Genomic DNA, 21,542 nt, shown 5'->3' on the forward strand with positions numbered 1-21,542 from the left:
AAGAATAGCTTTGGATCATCAGCATTTTCAGATGGGTAAATGAGATTCACCCTCTGAAGCAGATTTAGGAGCATCTCCATGCAACTTAGATGACGATGCGAGTGTAACAGAACCACAGCCATTAGTTTGCTGATGCTTTTTCCCAATTTGGCCACAGGGATGCAATGGTCAAAAGTATCACTGAAATCTGGACAACACATAATACTGAGGGGAATTAACAAATCAGCTATCTCTTGGTCAAATTTAACTAATGTAACCTCATTGTGTGTGGGGTCTCCAAATACTACAGAATCCCTACAGTGTTAAAGCAGGCCATTCACCCCATCACCGACTCTCCAAACAACATCCCAGCCAGACTCACCACGCTGCCTGCTCCCAAACCCCAACCTTAACTCTGCATTTCCCATGGCTAATTCACCTAACCTACACATCCCTGGATACTATAAGCAATTTAGCATGGCCAATACACCTAAGTTGCTCACCTTTGGATTATGGGTGGAAACCAGAGCACCCGGAGGAAACCCATGCAGACACAGGGAGAATGTGCAAACTCCACACAGACAGTCGCCCGAGGGTGGAATTGAACCTAGGTCCCTGAGCCACCAATTCCCCTAATATCAATTCCCTGGCAGCTTTCTTGAAGTTAAAAACATTGCTGCTGAAGGATTTGTTTACAGCTGGTATCAGAGCTCAAATCAGGGCATGACTGAAGACTTTTGCCGTGGAACCTCTGATGCTCAGCAGTTCTACTGTATTACTAATCTACTCATAGCTGTACCTACCAAATTGTTGGCAATACTAGAGAACAAATATCAAAGGTACTGTAGATGGATTATCAGGGCAAACAGGCCAAGCAGAAATATTCCCTTAAATTTTCAAATCTGAGGAGAGGCCAGAAGGTGCAGACAGTTTGGGCCTTCTGTCGAGTCAGGCTTCTTCGAGTATCTTTCCCCTCTGTGTTGTTCCAGGTACGGACCCCAATCAGGAGCTGATGTGCGAGCAGCAGATATTTTCTATGAAAGGAAAAGCAAAATGTTTGAACTTTCCTGCTGAATTCTTCCCATCATTCCAGCTAGGGAAAAGAACCTGATACTGCATAGGTTATCCTGTAGTTTATTCCAAGGAATGGCAAATCATTCTATACTAAAATAAAGCCTGTTTGATAATCACAGCAATTATAGAGTCATGTCTATCCTCTAATGTCACAGACGTACATAGTACTGTTATACTGGGATATATGTTGGAAGGGTCACTCAACCTGAAACATTACCTCTGATTTCTCTGCACTAATGCTGCCAAACCTGCTGAGGTTTTCCTACAATTTCTGGTTTTATAAATGAAGGAATACTTCATAACTATGAAAATGAGGTCTAAAATAGTACCTGAAAGGGTTAACTCACACCATGAGATAAGATAAAGGATTGTTCTTGGGAGGGGCAAAGCATTTTTAGTTCCAGTTGTTCTTGTGCTGAGTCCATGTAGCTCACTGTATTGAGTTCTTAAGTCTCTTCTGTGATATCAGACTAGATTTTAGAATATCACATGACTCAGATGTGCTGTAACTAGCTAACAAATACAATGTAATCAATTCTGTTTACGAAGACAGACCTATCTTTTCCCTAATACTTTGTGCATGCACCCTTCGCCAACTGGAATTAACAACGTAGAGTAATACCAATAAGAAAGATTTGTGACATTAAATCTGCCCAAGGTAAATCAAATGGATCTGGAGGACCTGACTACAACATATACCATGACACAAGAGGGAATTCCAGACTAGGCTAAATTAGTTGAAAGCGTAGCCACCAGTAATAGTGAAATTCAAATTCAAGAAACAGAAAATGTCAGAATTGTAGTGCAAGTACTTCAATGATTGATATGATGTGAAAGGGTACAGGGTTAATGAGGATGGGTCCATAAATATACTTAAAACACTCATGAAAAATTTAAGATTGAGGTGTTATTGGAATGAGTGTTCCTGCTGCTTGCTGAGCACAGGGTGGTGTGTGATCTAGATTTGATGTGAGTTAGGATATGAGAAGCAGATTTTTGGATAAACAAATGTTTCTTGAAGAAGCAAGATGGGAGACAAGACATCAGTATGCATTGTCGAGAGCTTGCAAAGGAATGTGTCAGAGTTTCGCTAGTGGATAAGCTGAAGCAGAGCTGGCTCAGGAGATTTCGCAAAGGTAGAAGGAAATGTTTTTGGAGTTCACAGGCTCATGATCAGAAACTCATCTGAAGGGAAACGCAACACCAAGGTTACAAAACGTCTGACTCACCTTCACCCCACGGAACATTAGGGATTAGGGCTCTGGCAAGGACTAAAAATGTTCACTTCTTGTTTACTTGTCGAAAATGTATAGCATGACAGAGAAGTGGAGTTTCAGAATGTGTCAGGGAGGAAATCCCAAATCTCCGGGTCTCAGTAGCTGAAGACATGGCCAGAAATGGTGGAATCATGTGTACACAAGATGCCAGAATTTGTAGGAAACGGGTAATGAGGGTTAGAGGAGTTCAGGGAGATACAGAGGTGTCAGGCCTTGAAAACGAGTATGATGGCTGACTGTTATAGCACACTGGACACCAAGCTGCACCAACCCCAGGGTCATCTCAAAAGTTAAAGATTTTAATAAGTACGCTGAATTCCCCAATGTACCTGAATTTCAGATTCAGTTTGACAGGAAGCATGGACCAGGTTTCTGTACTTAAAATGAATAATTATTCAGGACTTATAAATAGATTCTCATTACAAATAGACAAGTATGAACTGTTGGCATTTGGGAGGTAAGTTTGAGTTAGAGGAGTGAAACTGACCACTTCCTACCTCTCCAGCTATTATGTGCTGGAGTAGGTCCTTGGGTTGTTTCCTCAACTTGCCAGCAATAAAGGGGTCAACTAAAGGGCACTTCAAGATCTCAGCTCATCATGTCCCTGATCACCTGACTCATTCATTGGCTTTTTCCTGACAGAAGAATATTGGCATTTTTTTTTGGGAGGGGGCCGGGGATGTGTTCCAATTTCCCTAATCTGAGGGCAATCAGAAGCATAGATGGTGAGAAGGGAGTGAGTGAGGAAGATCTGTTGAAACCAAGCACTGTGCTTGCCTTTGACAATACTGACCCCCTGGGGCTGTGACTTAGTCTACAGCAAATACATGCCCCTTCCTGCCCCCATCATCTAAGTCATGAGTTTTCATCAAACAAACTCACCTCCCCCCACTACTTTGACAAAAAGGGAAATTCAGGCTCATAAATGGTAGCTTTCCCACACACATAATTCTGTGGTGCCAACTATAAAAACTCATGTTTTCTTCATATCCTTTAAGTTATTCGGCCACGGCAGGTTCATTATCCAAACACGACGCAACACAGTCACTGATATTCTTCTCCCTTTCCAAATGAGTATTTTCCCAAAATGGAATCCAGCAATGCTCATCCAATATTGGATAAGCAAAGGAAAACCTTTCATTATTTGATTTGTTCGAAACCATGGAAACCTGTGGCTTCATTCTCTTCATAAATTATCTGTTCTTTGAAACTTTGTCCACTCCAAACAAACATTGGTGATGTTATCAGGGATCGTTATAATGTTATGTAACTGTTACTTATTCAGATTCAAATATTCCTGCACAGACATGCTGTCCATCCCTATCCCCTACCTGGAAAATATGTGAAGTTCTGCTGCTGTTTGCTACCTTGGTCTCACATTTGACACCTAATTGAGCTCCTGACCATGTATCTGCATCCTCAATTACAGCCTTGATCACAACATGAAGAATAAAGTACAATTTAGTCCACTACTCCTCACATCTGCTGGTAAAGTGGTAATATCACTGGGCTAGTAATCAAGAACTGCAGGTTAATCTTATGGAAACATAAGTCTAATCTCACCATAGCAAGTGTTGAAAAGCGAATTTGATAAAAATCTGGAATTAACAGTTAGTGTAATGGCAACAATGTAAGCATTGACGATTGTTGAATACTCCCATCTGTTTCGTTGATGTCCTTTAGCGAAGGAAATTTACTATCCCTACCTATTCACATCTACCTACTTGTAACTCCATGTCAACTGCAATCTGACCCTTAATTGTGGCAATTAGGATAGGCAATAAATGTTGCCCTAACCAGTAATGCCCACATCCCATGAATTGATTGGGAAAAAAAAGTTATCTGTGCTGTTATCTGTAGAGTTGACTTTTCCAATTCACTCTTGACTCACACCCCACATTCTACTCTCCATAAACATGAGATCATTCAATTTCCATTCAACCAACATTCCTGTTCCTTGCTGATCAACATTAGTGAATGAAAACAGCAATTTTAAAATGGTTATCCTTCTTTGAAATTTCCTCCAGGGACTCTTCTTTCCCTGTCTCTGCATTCAACTCCAGACCTGTAAACCATTTATACATCTCTGGTCATCTAATTCTGATTTTAATTGTTCCAACATTGACAGTCATGCCTTCAGCTGCTCTAATCCTAGACACAAAAATACACTCTTTAAACATTGCCACCGTTCATTCCTCCTTTCCCATGCTCCTTAAAATCTTTGATCTGATGTCTGCCTACATGGATCAGAATGTAAGTTTGCTTTTTAAGCCTGTTGTGAAACACCTTGATTACATTAAACGTAACACACAAATATAAGCTGTTGTTATTTTTGAAGACATGGTAACAGGCTAGAGACTTTGCAAAAATTCTGACAGCAAACTTAGATAATCTCAGTGATCGGTTGTGGGGATTATGATGTGTGATTAGACCTGTCAGTCAAAATAATGAGACAATTTCTAAATTCCATGTTGCATTCTGATTCTGCAAGTGTTAGAACACCAAGACAGACAATCTTTCTACCTCAGTGTTTACAATACAATAAAATTAAAACTGTTGAAGACACCCCCAATAGTTACGCCAATGGTTCCTGAACAGATTTTTGATCAATCCCAGACTTTGCAAATAATTAATTCCAGAAACTGATTTTGTACCTTCAGTACAACACTTAACAATGTATTAAATGCATGGTGATTTTAGCAGAGAAAAATTAAACAACAAGGTACCCTGATTAATGTTTATGTTTTAAACCCGAAGCATTTGTTTTTTACCTCCATTCACATAAAAGACAATAATCAAATGTTGTTTTTGTGATACATTATTTCACATGCCTAGATATGAACTGCTTGGTTGCTTTTCTGGAAACATTGAGTTTAATAAAGTAAAGGAGATGTTATTTCTGCCTCAGCTTTCTAATCTCTGGATTTCTGGAAGCTTGTGTTTGAGATAAGGCAGGGAGCTTTTCCAAACTTCATGCTGTGTCACCAGCAGCGAAAATCATCTCCACAGAAAACACTGTTCAAGACATCAACTTAGCTACAGTCGTGCCCTCATCGACTGATTGCATCCTCCTGAAGCCTCAATTACCATTCAACATCTGCCATTTGCTAAATCATAGGACCTCTTCCAGACTTGCTGGAACCAATTCCCAGGTACTGACATCATTAATGGACAATTTCTGCTGTCTTTTTAAACATAGTGTTTTTCCTGGGGTCACTATCAAAAATCACCCTGCAATTAGCCTCTGGCCCTGGTGTCACAAACAAACAAGAGCTTTTTTAGTCTGTTCTTTTCCTTATAACACAAGCTAGCTGTTGCATAGTGCATAAGTCATTTTCGGTTCTCAATTCCCAGTTCACAGCTTTAAACCAAATTGATAACAGAATAAAAATAATGAAAGTATCAGTAAGGGTTGTAAGACAAGAATACAAGATGACAAGGAGTAGGAGCACGCTAGCTATAGGGCCCTTTGGACTTCAATAAAATCATGGCTGATCTATCTTTTCACTCTATTAAACCCACTTTCTTTGCAGATTTTTCTTATTCCTTGTCTCCCCAGAGTTCAAAAGCTATGTCACTGTGCAATATATTTAATGACTTAGAGAATCCACAGCTCTCTGGATGGAGAATTACAGAGATTCATGACCCTTTTAGAGGACTTGAGCAATACCTTATTCTGAGACCCTCCCATGATTTTGTATCACTAGGGATGTTTAGGGTCTTCCACAAAGAACTATTAAACATTTTTTCCCCAGGAACATATTCTTGTTTCCAGTCATTAACTTACTCACTAGTCTGATCATCTAAGGGACTCATGCTCACTTCAGTGACATCATCTTTTCCTGTTCAAGATTTTGTAGAAGCTCTACTTTTTTATATATATATTTCTTGTTCGAATGATCTCAACATTTTCGCTCCTTCTTTATTATTTTCTTGTAATTTCATTGTTTAAAAAATATACTGGTCCGTCACTAGTATTTGTAAAATGGAATGCCCTTCCTTTTAATTTGATAGCATCCACACCTTTCTTAGTTAAAGATGAATTATCTTCTTTTTAAAGTAGCTCTTTCTCAATGGAATATATTTTTGCTGAAAGATATGAAATATCTCCTACCCATTAATGGTGGGTTTTTTTTCCAGCCCACTTTAGCCAAACCTGTCCTCCAACAGTTAGAATGGTCTTTTTTTTAATTTAAGGTTTTCATCTTTACCTTTAACTTAAAAGTCTTCTATTGTTAAGATCACTCTTCCTTACGTGAACGTTTACCGTGGGATCATGTCTTAATCATATCTCGATGCAAATTGCCAGATCAAAAATGAGCTCTTTGGCAGTAGCTTCCATAATATAGTGTCTGAAGAAAGTGTCTCGAATACACTACATGAACTTCGCTTCTACATTGCCAATTTGTTTTACCCAACCTCTATGAAAATTTATGTTACTCATAGATATTGCAGACTTTGACAAGTCTGCATTATCTCTTCCTAAAACTCAAGATTATTCCCAGTGAGGTCTTCGTTTTCTCATTTTTTATCTGTACCCAAACTGATCCTATGTCTTAAGAAATGATCTTGTCTCAGACCCTCACAGTTAAAGTGAGCTCATTATTTATTTACAGAATTACCACAACCCCCATTCTTTCTGCCTATTCTTAAAAACCATCAAGTGTTCTTTAAATTAACTCCCCAACTTTGATCTCCTTGCTACTATGTAATAGTTACCAAGTCGTACTCAACTATTCATCTAGCTAGTTGTTAATGTATTCAATATTCAGCTAAATAATCTATAATTCCATTATTTTGTTTTATCACTTTTCCATGTTCTGACCCCATTTGTTGATTCTCTTTTACACTGTACTCCCTGGCCCTCTCTGTCACATTCTGTCACCCATATCACTATTCTGCCATATTACATTATGTTTTGTATTTAATATGTTAAATTTACCCTCCCTTGAACCTTCATCCCTCACACAATTCCAACACACTCATCACTCTTTTGATAAGTCCTCACCAAGCTGGAATTTGTCCTTAGCCACACTGTAAACGGATGGCAACAGCAGGGATTAGATCGATAGAGATAGCATTGAAATTACTGCCTTTACAGAGGCCTATTTTGAGTTCCTGATTTCTTACTCCGAAAAAGATACAGAGCTATTTCCTCACCTGCCACAAGGTGGAACCCTCAGCTTGGACAACTCTCACCATGGCCACAATGGGGATCCACATAATACAGAAGATGGTCATACACCAGCCCAATGCTATTGCCCAGACAGGGTATTCAACAGGTCCATATGTTGGAGAAGTAAACGTTGTTAAGGACCAAATCAAGATGACTTGCAAATGATTACACAAAGTAGATCAAGAATGCAATGAAACATTATGTGCACTTTGATTATTGTCAATTTAAATCACTGAAAGATGTAGCACCTCCTTACTTCTAACAAACATGGAGAGATCAAAAACCAACATGCTCTCCACCACAGCCAGAAGAGCCAGCTCCTTTTCCCAATCATCATCTCAATGTCCTTGATGAATTGGTTTATCCCTGAGAACAAGAAAGTAGAGTCACAATCATTTACTTTGTCCTGTCCTTAAGGCAGCTTGTACACCGTAAAAACCTTATTTTGTACTGGGCAGCCCTAATGAACACATTGAATCAAAAAAGGAATCACAAAGGATTTTAAGCAGGATGTGTAAATTGATCCCTGATTACTCATGAGAGCAACATAATTGCACTCGTTCTAGGAGAAACTCCTGTTTCTGATCTGTGCTGAGATGGATAGATCCCTGTCAGTGGACGATCAAAGTGAATTTTCTGTCCTGAGATGGAGATTACCAAGTGGATCTTTGGATGTTTAAAAAAAATCAGAACAGACTGAAGCTAAGCCCTGATGAAGGGCTTCGACCCGAAATGTCGATTTTTCCTGCTCCTCTGATGCTGCCTGACCCCGCTGTGCTTTTCCAGCAACTTACTTTCAACTCTGATCTCCAGCATCTGCAGACCTCACTGTCTCCTGAAGCTAAACCTGTTTTGTACCATCAGCCTTGACATTTGGGAATAAGTGATAACTGCATGAAATGGCGCACGCAGTTCAATTGGGGCTGAAGATGTTTAACTATCAGCAATTAAGAGGAAAATGAAGATGAGGATCATAAATGTAAGATGCAGAAGACACTGCCAGTCTCATCTTGGCAGTTCCAGCCAACTAGGGAAGATGAAGACCTATCTATGCAGTATCAGCCAATTCATTTGTCTTGACTTTTTCTGAAAAGACATGAATATCCACATGAGTACATTTAAATATTATTGTTTTATTTTGTTTCAATGTTTTTTCTTTCCAATTCATTTACCGTAGATCCAGCTGAGACCAATGAGTTCCAGCAAAGCTGTGACAATGACAATCCATCCAGAACAGAAATGATCCACTAAATCTATCCTGTAAATTCCAGCCTAAAATGTAATGGAAAATTAAAAAATGTTACATAAGAAAACATCATACTCTCCCATCCAAAATAAGGCCTTAAAGGGAAATTGAACTTTTAATTTTTCAGAACGATGACTAAATATTCTGGCCAGGAGCCAAGGCAAATGCAGGAGAAATCAGAAAGTGATGTCAGGTGGAATTCTGCCGTCAGTAACTTCAGACCTGATTCCCCATTGTCTGTCCATCACCTGCATGGCACAGAGCAGGAATGGGATGGGATGGGGTATATTCACTTTGCTGGGTGACACCAACTCCAACTATACTCAACATATTCAACACCAAAAAGGACATAAAACAGCCCATCTGATTGACCTGCAGTCCATCAACTTAAACATTCACTCCCATTACCAGAAAACTAAATAAAGGTCATTGATGAAACAGCTGAAGATGGTTGGGCCTAGGACACTACCCTAAGGAGCACCTGCAGAGATGTCCTGGAGCTGAGATGACTGACCTCCAACCACCACAACCAATTTGCTATGTGTCAAGTACAGCTCCAAGCAGTGAAGTGTTTTCCATGGATTTTCCAATATCTCCAGGTTTGCTGAGCCTTCCTAATGCCACACTTCATCAAATGCTGCCTTAATGTGAAGGACAGTCATTCGTACCTTCCTTCTGGCATTCATCTGTTTTGTTCATATTTGGAGCAAAGTTTTAGTGAGTGGAGAAACCGTGGTGCAATCCAATGAGCAGGCAGTTGTTGAGCAAGTGCTGCTTGACAGCATTGCTGATAACTCTGTCCATTACGATGCTGGTGATTGAGAGCAGGTTGATAGAGTGTTGATTAGCTGGTTGGATTTGTTCTGTTTTTTGTGCACAGGATTCACCTGGAAATATTTCCACATTGTAGAGTAAATGCCAATATTGTGTCTGTTCTGAAATAGCTTAGCTAAGAGTACAGCTAATTCTGGAGTAGGAATCTTCTGTATTATTGCAACATTGTCATTCAAGGTCAATAGCCTTTGAGCATTCAGTGCCTTCAGCTGTTTCTTGAGACAATGTGGACTTAAGGACACACACACCCAGCTCGTGGAGTGAACTCGGCTGCCTCTCCTGTGTGTACACTTGTTCTCTGAGCACCGTCGAGATCCATTCACTGCATTTTGTACATTTTCTCATGTGGCATGGCGTGATGATTAGATTCCCTACAGTATGGAAACAGGCCATTCGTCCCAACAAGTCCACACCAACCCTCTGAAGAGTAACCCACCCAGACCTATTCCCGTGGCCTATATTTACCCCTTACTAATGTACCTAGCAATATGGGCAATTTAGCACGGCCAATTCACCTGGCCTGCACATCTTTGTGATTGTGGGAGGAAACCAGAGCACCCAGAGGAATCCCACGCAGACACAGGGAATCGAACCTGGGTGCCTGGTGCTGTGAGGCAGCAGTGCTAACCACTGAGCCATCGTGCCGCTCTATGACGCTCACTAGGCCGTAGCAGGTTCCCAGTCTATGATCATTGCTGACAACCTTGTTAACAAGCCAACTCACCATGGGGTGTGATCTTATCAAAGTCACTGCACAAATCAACCTTGGGAATGCTCGGAATGGAAACTAGAGCTTGGTCCTGTTGGAATCAGATCGCCAGCTGCTCCGAAGGTCACTTGTGCTAGTTTTTCATACACGTATACACACACACACTCCAAGTGATTTTGGCGTGTACTGGCTGCCATGGTAACACTCATTGTAATGCTGCAGCAAGGACACTGTTGCACTCAGGGTCATACCCCCAGCTCATGGACTGGACGAGGTTGCAGCTTCATGCACTGTACTCAGTGCTATTCAACTCATTTGCCATGAACATCACTGGGTGCTCTAGGCATCCCTGCTTGCATTGCCTTGACTTGACATTTTGAGCTCTGCCCTCTCTGCCAGGGGTAACAAACTCATGTAACTGCTGTCTTTCAATGCTGGTGAGCAGACATAATGGAAGGAAGCTTGAGATAATTGTCAGACAAATCAAGGGGGGGTACACTTCTCTCAGGGAATCTTAGCACAGTAACTCGAAGGCAGTCTCCAATACCAGTTACAGGCCTGCTCAGGACAGTCACAGTCAGTCCCCTTTCCTCAGAATGGGTAAGAAGCTGAATGATGGGCTACACTATGTCCATCGAGACTTTCTGCTTTATTGTGATCTTTTTCACACATGGGTGTCAGGGAAATGCAGGAATTATGGAAGGTGGTGCTAGCACAAAGGTGTCCTGAGAGAGTGAACAGGCAGTGCAGAGTGCATTCTGGGATAGGGGTAGCAGGGGTTGGGGGTGGCTGAGAGCAAGTGTTGGAAGATGTTTCAGGCAATAGTGAGAGAATAGATTTGAATAGAATCCCTACAGTGTGGAAAAAGGCCCTTCGGTCCAACAAGAGCACACTGACCCTCTGAAAAATATCTCACCCAGACCCTTCCCCCCCCATCCTATATTTACCCCTGATACTGCACTTAGTCTACATATCCCTGAACACTACGGGCAATTTAGCATGGCCAATTCACCTAACCTGCACACCTTTGGGTTGTGGGAGGAAACTGGAGCACACCAGAGGAAACCCACGCAGACACGAGGAGAATGTGCAAACACCACACAGACAGTCACCCAAGGCTGAAATTGAACCCGGGTCCCTGGCACTGTGAGGCAGCAATGCTAACCATTGGGCCACCATATCGCCCCCTGAGTGGTAGAGCATGAGGCTTGGTGGGAGGTGGGTGCATAGATAGAATGAATGTGATGTATCAGAGGTAATATGATGACACTTTGCTGATGGAGTGCAGAACATCAATGACCTTCTTCCTCCAGTGCTGGGCATTCCTCTAGACTCACTAACCCAGGCAGCACCCTCAAACCAGTCTGACACAGTCTGGTGTTGGCATCTGCTGATCCTGGGGAAAGAGGCTTTAAATCAAGTTTTTTTTATTTAACTGTTGACTTTCTGACTTGAGAAAGGTTAACCTATCCAGAGACACAGATTGACAGCGGATTTTCTTTTGTAGCTTGTGCACCTGAAGTTATAGATTGAGTTGTGCTCCTCATGCTGACCAGGAATCTCTCCCACTCTTACTGATGACCATTAGAAGGATTAGTCGGTCAATAATTAACCAGTTTAACTGTATTCTTAATGAACCTTCTCACCAAGTACTGAAGTGGGACTTGAACTTGGTGCTTCTAGTTCAGAGCAAATACACTATCCACTGATCCACTAGACCTCCCTAGTTACTGATCATTAGTTGTGGACTTGACCAGACCCCTCAAAATGTGTTGAGAAAGTAGCCTACACCCCCTTTTTTTACTTTAAAAGTGGATGTGAAGTGTGTGTTCCAGATGTGGTCAAGCAAAGTACAATTTATTTAAACGCTGTCGTTAAAATACAACCGAAGGAAAGAGGAATTTAGGATAACTTAACTTTTGGGAAACTAAGTTGCTGGAAAAGCTCAACAGGTCTGCCCACATTTATGAAGAGAAATCAGAGTTAATGTTTCGGGTGCAATGACCCTTCCTCAGAACTGATGGTAACTAGGAAAATGTTATTTTATATACAGAAGATAGATGGTAAGGGGTAAACTAAAGGTGGGGAATAGAGCCCAAAGAGAGAGAAAGACAATTGGACAAAGGAATGGATAATGATCTGGCTAGGAGGGTGAATAGCTGTTAATGGAGACTGTTAGTGGCTAACAATAGGTAGTGTGTAATGGCAGACGATGTGATAACAGGGCCTAGTGTGTGCAGTAGGGGGCCAGGACATGGGGAGATCAGGCCCGAAAATTTATTAAACTTGAGATTGAGTCAGAAGGGCTTCAGAGTCCCCAAGCAGAAAATGAGTTGCTGTTCTTCCAGCTTATGCTGAGCTTCGCTGGAGCACTGCAGCAAGCCTGAGACAGAGGTGTTGGCCTTTGAACAAGGTGGTGTGTTAAAGTGGCAGGCAACAGGCAACTGGAAGCTTAGGGTCTAACTTGTGGGCAAACTGTAGATGTTCTACAAAGCATTCACAGTATACACTTTATTTCCCCAACGTAGAGACCACCACCTTGTGAGCAGTGACTGCAGTAGACGAGATTGTGTGAAGTGCAGGTAAAGCGCTGCTTCACCTGGAAGATATGTTTGGGCCCTTGGATACTGAGGAGGGAGGAAGTAAATAGGCAGGTGTTAAACCTTCAGCAGTTGCAGGGGAAGATGGTGGTGGGGCGGGGGGGGAGTGTTGAGGGGCAAGACTAGGGTGTCCCAGAGGGAATAGTCCCTGTGGAAGGCGGACAACAGAGAGGAGGAAAGTATATGCCTGGTGATGGCATCTCACAGGAGGTGGCAGAAATAGTGGCTAATAATCATCTGGATGTGGATGCTCGTGTGATGGTACGTAAGGACAAGGGGAACGCTATCACTGTTGTGGGAGAGAATAGAGGGGATTAGGGCGGAAGTGCGGGAGATGGGTCAGACCCGGTTGAAAGCCCTGTCAACAATGATGCCTATTACTGTTCCAACATAGTAATGTCTCATAAACACATGCCTTCGCTAAAAGACAAATTCAGACACAAATTCTTACATGCAGTTCTCCAATCCAGGAGAAAACAATATCAGGAGAGATTTCAGAGAAACTAGCAGCTAGGAATCATCACTGAAGCTCCCTACTCTGTTGCGACCCCAAAAACCTTCTGGCTGCTAAAGCTAAAACTACAATGCCTAGTCTGTGAGAGCTGATCACTCCCATTCACGCTGTTTCCTTTGTTCCAATTTTTTTTTAAAGCCTAAAGGCTTCCTAAATTGTTTACTTAAGCTGTCTTCAGTAGCTAGTTCTGCACATCAGCCTTTACAGCCTCTCTTCAAAAACCTCCAGGACAAAATAACCTTTTTTTTAAAGTGACAGCATCATCACACCACGTAACACTTTATCCTTCTGATAATACATTCTCCAAGTCTGATACAAATTCCTTGTCTTGTGCCTTTCTTATTCCTTCCTGAAGATACTCGACTTCTTCCTCACGCAGACCTGCCCATGCATCACATTCCTCAGAGCACTAACTTAAGAATTTATGCGTAACAGTTGTTGAAATAGAATAATTCACTGTGTAAATCCTTGTCTCCAACATGATTGACTTTATTCAGCTCCTGCATGTTTCTCATATCTAACCTACACCAGGCTCCTTCTACTTATCCACTGTTGTAAAACATTATACATTCTTGAATGTCATCATCATTTGCAGATTCTGAATTTACTCACAGGCAGCTTAAGAAGAAATTGAAAATGTTTATAGGGAATGCATTCTCCACTGATATCAGATATTCCACAGTCTCTTATCGCTCAGCAAAGCATTGTTTTCCAAAGGGAAGGACTTCCAACAACCCATCAGGAAGTTGCCTCACTGGACCCAGCATCTCTCACCTTGGACAGTGACCATTGCTGGAACTGGGAGAAAAGTGAGCACTGCAGATGCTGGAGATTAGAGTCGAAGAATGTGGTGCTGGAAAAGCACAGCCAGTCAGGCAACATCTGAGGAACCATAAGCAGTCTCCAAATAAATGAAGCGAGTGGAGACTGGAACAGTGAGTGGGACTGACGGAAACAAGATGTCAGTTCTGATAAGCAGAGGGGGAAGGGTCACATTGTTGGGGGGAGGGGGGAGTGGGCTGTTTCTGTTGGGCATTGGAGATGGTGCAAAACAGGCTTCCCTCTCCTTCTTCCCAACACCAACTTGCCCCGGTAACAGTTGCTAGCCTAGCAAGCCTGTGTATCCATTGCCCTGCCGTGGATACGATCATCCCGTGAAGCTTACTATCATTTGAATCTTTACCATGACTACATGTGAAAACAGCTCAAGCTGCAGAACTATGACACACCTGTGTTACAAACGCAAGGCCAAGGAAATAAAACAGCAGGCAAACAGCAGCTGTCAGGTAATGGCGCCTTGATTGTCGAAACGTAGGGAACTGGTCCAGCAGGATTGTGAATATTGTTTCTGATTAAAAAAAAGACATAAAGTAACATCAGCAATTACAGAATAACATACTCAATCCCAGAGAAATCACCCTATTTCTGACTAAAGCCCTGCAGCCAAGTGGGGCAGACAATGACAGATTGGGCAGGCTGTGTGGAGTTAAAAATGACAGAATCTTCATCACTTTCTAACATCCGACTCTTAGTAGGTCAGGTAAATAATAGACCCCTTCCTCTGGCAGCACTGACTGTCATAAGCAAATGAGGGGGCAGAGTCAGGGAACTAGAACAGGCAAAAAGAAATAGAACCTCAATGTTGAGATCCAAAACCACTGCAACACACACAAAACAGACATTATATTTTGTGTTCTCCCAGATATTGCAGTAACATTTCCTTGGTATTACATGAATGCAGTTGTTCACTCATTGACAGCAAATAAATCAAGCTCACTGTAGTACTGCAGCAAAATGCACAAAGAAATATGATGCACTGTCCCACTAACATCGCCACCAATATTTTCTCACCCTATTGTTGTGAAGAGATATCAGTTTAGAATAATTTCCTTTAAGTACATCATGTTGTATGATGCCATTAAAGAAGAAGTGTTAAAGGACATCACCAAGATAATTCTACTCATCACATTATAAACGTATGCTGCTGGGAGTAACTAACTTGTATTTAAACATGTGCTGTGTGTTAATAGCATGTAGTCAAAGTAACAATGTCAACACATTCTTAAAAAGAACCTGTTGCCTTACAAAAGACAGTTACGTATCTTAGATGTAATGTAACCAGTTATTCAGTAATTGATAATAAATGCATTTTGTTTATCGATGATTAAATTGACATTCTCTCTAAGATGTCATGTAAGTGTCCTTCCCACATGGGATCAGTGGCCCAGACTAATTCTTATGAGAAGAACTGATGGGAGCACAGCTACCCATGTTACTCCAGAACTGTCCATTGCTTCAGGGATTTCCCATAGGGTTGATAATATGGAGCTAAACTGGTGTCTTTTTCCCAAGGCGGGGGATTCCAAGAAGAGGGGGCATATTTTTAAGGGAAGAGGAGAAAGATTTTAAAAAGACAGGGGGGTTAATTTTTTTTTTGAAACACAAGAATGGTTTGTGAGTGGAATGAACTTCCACAGGAAGTGATGGATGTGAGTGCATTTAAAAGACATTAGACAAGTACATGAATAATAAAAGTTTGCAGGGATTTGGTCCAAGCACAGGCAGTTGAGACTAGTTTAGTTTGGTTGGCATGGACTGGTTGGATTGAAGGGTTTGTTTCCTTGCTGTATGGCTCTATAGTGCTGTAAACCTACTCTTATGGAGGACCTGATGTTTTACAAGAGGTCACTCAGTATTTCAAATGTCACACAACTGGCTAACAAGCCATAAACATATTCTGCTTAAGTAAGACTAAGCCTATGTTCTGTTTCAGACATTGTGTAGGCATCCTGCCTTATATGATATCAGTAGCCTAGGCTGGTAAAAGAAAGAAGTATTGGTGACAGTAAATCTATTCAAGACATCACAGATGATTCAGGTGGATGATCATGAAAAACATAAAAGAAAGACATAGGTTTAATGAAGCAGTGTCATTCTTACCAACATCTGCAAGCTGAGTGTCAACGTCCAGGATGAATAGCATGAAGAAAAATAAAATGGACCATAAAGGTGCCCACGGCAACTGTGCAAGGGCCTCGGGATAGGCGATGAAAGTCAAGCCAAAACCTGAAAAATGGATACAATACAGTTAATGGAGCTCAGAAGGCAAGAGTACACAAATTCAGAGCAGGAGTAAGTCATTCAGCCCCTTGATCCTGTTTTGCCATTCAATAAGATTCCGTCTGAATAGGTGTGGCCTCAACTTCAGTTTCCTGTCTGCCCTCACAGTTACCCTTGACTATTCTATTTACCTAGTTGATTTTTACCTATTCTATTGATCAAATAACTGATTTAACTGAGTCTTGAACATATTCAACTAACAAGCCTTCCCTCATCTCTGGCAGAGGATCCCACAGACCATTGATCCTATAAGAGAAAAATATTGCTCCTCATCCAAGTTTTAAATAGGACATCTCTAATTTTAAAACTCCTAGAACCAGCCTTCTCCACAAGAGAAAACCTTTTCCCAGCATCCACCCTGATAAGTCCCCTCAGCATCTTGTGGGTCTCAAGAAGATCAGCTCTTATTCTTCGAAATCCCAATGGTAATAAGGCCCAACCTGTTCAACAGTTCCTCATCAGATAATTCCTACATCCAATAAATCAGTCAAGTGAACTTTCTCTGAACGCCATTAATGCAGTTATGGATAATTTCTAATCAAACTGTTCAGGGATATCTCTGGAGATGGTAGGATCTGTACCCAGATCTCCTAGCTCAGTGACAAGGATGCTGACACGGTACCCCAAGTTCTCTTTTTGTGTTATTATATCCTTTCTTGAATGAGGTGATAAACACTGACACAATATGCTGGATTTCAGACTAAGTGCTATTTTTGGGAGTTGAATGGCAGGTTATGGCTCACAGTGACTTTTCTTCACACTATCTTTCACTTCTCACCACATTAGTTATGCAACTAGTTTATTTGGCATACTTTTTATGTAATCAAGCAGGATGACAGGTGAAATCACCACTGTTGCTGGGACCTTCTCACATGTAAACCACTGGCACCACATTTAATGCCCAGCTGCTCATCACATCAGATGCTGCAAGCCAGGATCTATCTGGTGCACATAGTCATCTTAGGAAACCGATATGACTCAGAAAGAGTAGCAGGCACCCACTTTCCAGAGAGGAACCTGGAGGTCCAGGTGGGCAGGATGGCCAAGTGGAGGGCTAACCTTGACCCGGTGGATTCCCACAGAAGGCCAAGGCACCAAACACAGCTAGCCTGGACACAGACAGACACAGGTAGGCAGGACAACATTGGCGTTAAGGGTAGAGAGAAAAATTGAGTAGGCCATTCAATGATCAGTGTTCATAAGATTCACCAAGTGGTCTAAATATTCTTCAATGTTTTCATTTCCTGTAGGATGGATGGAACAACTCGTTCACAAATTATAAGGTTATTGACTTACTGATTAAAAGAAAGCGCTTACCTCAACTGCTGAGAGAAGACACATAAATTCCTTCAGATTCCAGATAATTCCTACTGCTAAGAGACACAGCACCTCCCCTTTCAAAGGTCTGAAAGCTTCTGGCAGTTTTATTCACAGCCGCAAACTATGCAGCAGCAAACCACATAAGTGTTGTCAGGCAGATGGCTTGTCACATCTCCACAAACCAATCAGTTACAACTCATCTCTGACATCTTGGTTAAAAGCAACAGCTTGCCAGAATCTTGTCAGCAAATCTCACTTTCTACACAATCCTGGTGCCAGCCCATCTGCAATCAACTTCTTCCACTGTTGACCAAAGCAACAATGTAAAAATCACTTGCAATGACTTTCAGTCATAGTTTATTAAAAAGTGCAGCAATCCCTCCTACCGTGCTTAGTTTTAAAAACAGCCATATTTCAATTTCAACCCACAATCAAAAATGGAAAAGAATTTCCTTTAAAAATGGTCTTTACAACCCAGTCAGATCTTCTTTGAACAGTTTTTCATCTCAGATTTTTCTAAGCTAAAATCAATCCTTGATTATTCTCAACCTAAGCTGAAATCTGCATAACTCAGAGCTTTTTCTCTCTCGTCATTATACCTTAGAATATAAACAAACTATTGTTCAATCTCCAGAAGACCTTCAGTCATCTGCCCTCTGACACATACTTGGTTGAAGTCATACTTCCGAAAAGCCTAACTTAGTCAATTAGTCAACATCTTCAAACAAATAAGCCAACACCCAAATGAAATTACAGACATTTTATCATGGAGCTTTCGAGGACAGGTTAGTGAAGGGTCATTGGAATGGACACCCAGAGAAACAAGTGGCAAGCTGCATTTACCAGCTGCCTGCTTGGCTTTTCAAGCCAGAAGCTGTCTGCATCTAGTTTCACAGGAGTTAAAGGGGAAATTGCAAGTTGGATAAAAATGAGGTGGGATGAACAAAGGATTCTGATATTACATTGAAATGTTAAGGAGAAAAATCAGAATCCTTTTCTGAATGTCAAGATTTAGTTTAAAAAAAAGGTTGTGGTTGTAATATCCTGTATTTATCATCATTACCTACATCACTCATGTCATGTGTTATTTCGGACTAGTATTCCAGGTGCATTCTGACTAAGGACCCATATAACAATAACATCATATCCCTAAGTGTCACACTCAACAAAGGCAGCATTCAACCTGTCTTCCTGATCACCTGCTGTACCTGCATGCTAACCTTTTATGATTCATGTATCAAGTCACTTGGATCCTATCCTGAAGAGTACTGCATGTTATATAATAAAACATAACCATATTTAAACAGACTCTAAGTCAAATCATGTGAGTCTTATTTCAGTTAATGACACTCCATCCACATGGATACTACCATTGCACTGGGGGCACCATCCACCACATACACAGCAGATACTTACGTGACTCGGCCAATGTTGTCTTTCTGATATGCTACAGGCAAGGATATCCCAAAGCATGGTACATTGGTGAGGCCATTAGTTTGTAAAGTTTTGGATTACTTATTTCTCTGGTTAGACCCTCAACATGTGACTCTTATATAGCTATCATGTTATTTCAGTCATTTGGTTTGTCTCCAGTATCACCTTATTTTTAATTTATCATAATTATCTATTTACCTTATTTAATCGAATTATAGGTCATCAGTTCACTTGTTATTCAGCTGTTGACATTTTACTCACACTGTCTAACACTCTTGATCGACTGCAGAGACCTATTATTCAATAGAGTGACACTCCACTTTGTATAAGCTTTTGATCTCTGTGCCCATTAATCTCTCTGCCTAGAAATTCTGTGTCTGTGTTCTTCTCTCTCTCACTCCGCCTGACAAAGGGACAATGCTCCAAAAGCTTATGATTTCAAATAAACCCGTTAGACTACAACTGGGGTCATCTGACTTCTGACCTTGTCCACCCCAGTCCAAAACTGGCATCTCCACTCCATTAAAACTGATTATTATACAAGCCATTCAAATCCAATTAACTCTTCATTACTATAATATAATTATAATTGCTGTATCCATCACCTGTTCACTCATTAAGTTTCACATATTTATTCAGTCCAAATCAGAAGATAACACCAAATAAAATCCAAATATATTACATCTACCACTTCCCCATTATCTATCCAGGTTGTTACCTTCTGAAAGACCTCAAATAAAGTACCAGTCACAATTTCCCTTGCAAGAAGCCTTACTGACTCTGCTCGAACACATTATGAATTTGTAAATGATCTGCTATTGTATCCTTTACTTTCCCAACAACAGATGTTAAGTTAATTGGCCTCCAGCTACATTTTCTTTTGTCTCCTTCCTTTCTAAAATAAATGTGTTGTCTGGGTAGTTGTCTGGAAATTTTTCAGAATCTAAGGATTCCTGGAAGAATCCTAGCAGTGGTCTCTGATGATTGTATCTATTTTCTAGAACAATTGTGACCTCACACTGCCTTATTTCAAGAGAGAGCTGAAGCTCTGATATCTGATTTGATATTTACATAATTTCCAATTTACCTGATGCAGCAATCTCTGAGACAGGCTTGTCTTGTACATGAGTCATGTGTCCAAGGATGGAGAAGATGACAAATCCAGAAAATACACTCGTCGCACAACTAACAACACAGACAACGATGGTGTCTCTGTAGCAGTTATTGTGGAATTTATTGTAGGATGACAGTGTTATCAAACTGCCCCAACCTACAGCAAGAGAAAAGAAAATTTGTGTTGCAGCATCTTTCCAGACCTGGTAAATAGAAAGTAGAATTAATTAATAGTGGGATATTGTACATAAAACTGTTCAATGAGTAAAATGACATCAATTATGAAATCTGTACAGGTTAATGTGGTTATACTATAGTATACTCAATGAATTTGAGTGGGAGCAGCGGCCGAGTTGAGGTGAACCCGGGAGACTACAGCTAAGGTAAGAGTTTTTTCAAAATTACTTTGAAATCTGTACAGGTTAATGTGGTTATACTATAGTATACTCAATGAATAAACTCACACTGGCCAATAATACATTCAACAATAGGATCAATATTTTCTCTCCCGAAGGAACATGGGATTGGGATATAATAGCTATTATAGAAACATGGTTCAGGGATGGGCAGGACTGGCAGCTTAATGTTCCAAGATACAAATGCTACAGGAAGGATAGAAAGGGAGGCAAAAAAGGAAGGGGAGTGGCGTCTTTGATAATGGATAGCATGACAGCTGTGCTGAGGGAGGATATTTCCGGAAATACATCCAGTGATGTTATTTGGGTGGAACTGAGAAATAAGAAAGGGATGATCACCTCATTGGGATTGTATTATAGACGTCCTAATAGTCAGATGGAAATTAAGAAACAAACTTATAAGGAGATCTTAGCTATCTGTAAGAATAACAGGGTGGTTATGGTAGGGGATTTTAACTTTCCAAACATAGATTGGGACTGCCATAGTGTTAAGGGTTTAGATGGAGAGGAATTTGTTAAGTGTGTACAATAAAAAAATTCTGATTCAATACATGGATGTACTACTAGAGAAGGTGCAAAACTTGACCTACTCTTGGGACATAAGGCAGGGCAGGTGACTGAGGTGTCAGTGGGGGAGCCCTTTGTGGCCAGCGACCATAATTCTATTCGTTTTAAAATAGTAATGGAAAAGGATAGACCAGATCTAAAAGTTGAAGTTCTAAATTGGAGA

At 40.9% G+C, this 21,542-nt stretch overlaps 1 protein-coding gene across 1 annotated transcript in view; it reads right to left on the reverse strand.

Moving 5' to 3' along the window:
• Nucleotides 1-875: 875 nt before the first annotated feature.
• LOC122557542 (sodium- and chloride-dependent neutral and basic amino acid transporter B(0+)-like) overlaps nucleotides 876-21,542 on the reverse strand; it is a 52,495-nt gene continuing 31,828 nt past the window's right edge. The window contains 7 exon segments of the mRNA XM_043705289.1: nucleotides 876-1,013; nucleotides 7,491-7,660; nucleotides 7,774-7,872; nucleotides 8,679-8,778; nucleotides 14,639-14,757; nucleotides 16,350-16,475; nucleotides 20,371-20,599. Coding sequence (XP_043561224.1) covers nucleotides 876-1,013; nucleotides 7,491-7,660; nucleotides 7,774-7,872; nucleotides 8,679-8,778; nucleotides 14,639-14,757; nucleotides 16,350-16,475; nucleotides 20,371-20,599 — 981 coding nt within the window.

The sequence above is a fragment of the Chiloscyllium plagiosum genome, chromosome 15 (genome assembly GCF_004010195.1).
Source record: "Chiloscyllium plagiosum isolate BGI_BamShark_2017 chromosome 15, ASM401019v2, whole genome shotgun sequence".
Taxonomy (NCBI): domain Eukaryota; kingdom Metazoa; phylum Chordata; class Chondrichthyes; order Orectolobiformes; family Hemiscylliidae; genus Chiloscyllium; species Chiloscyllium plagiosum.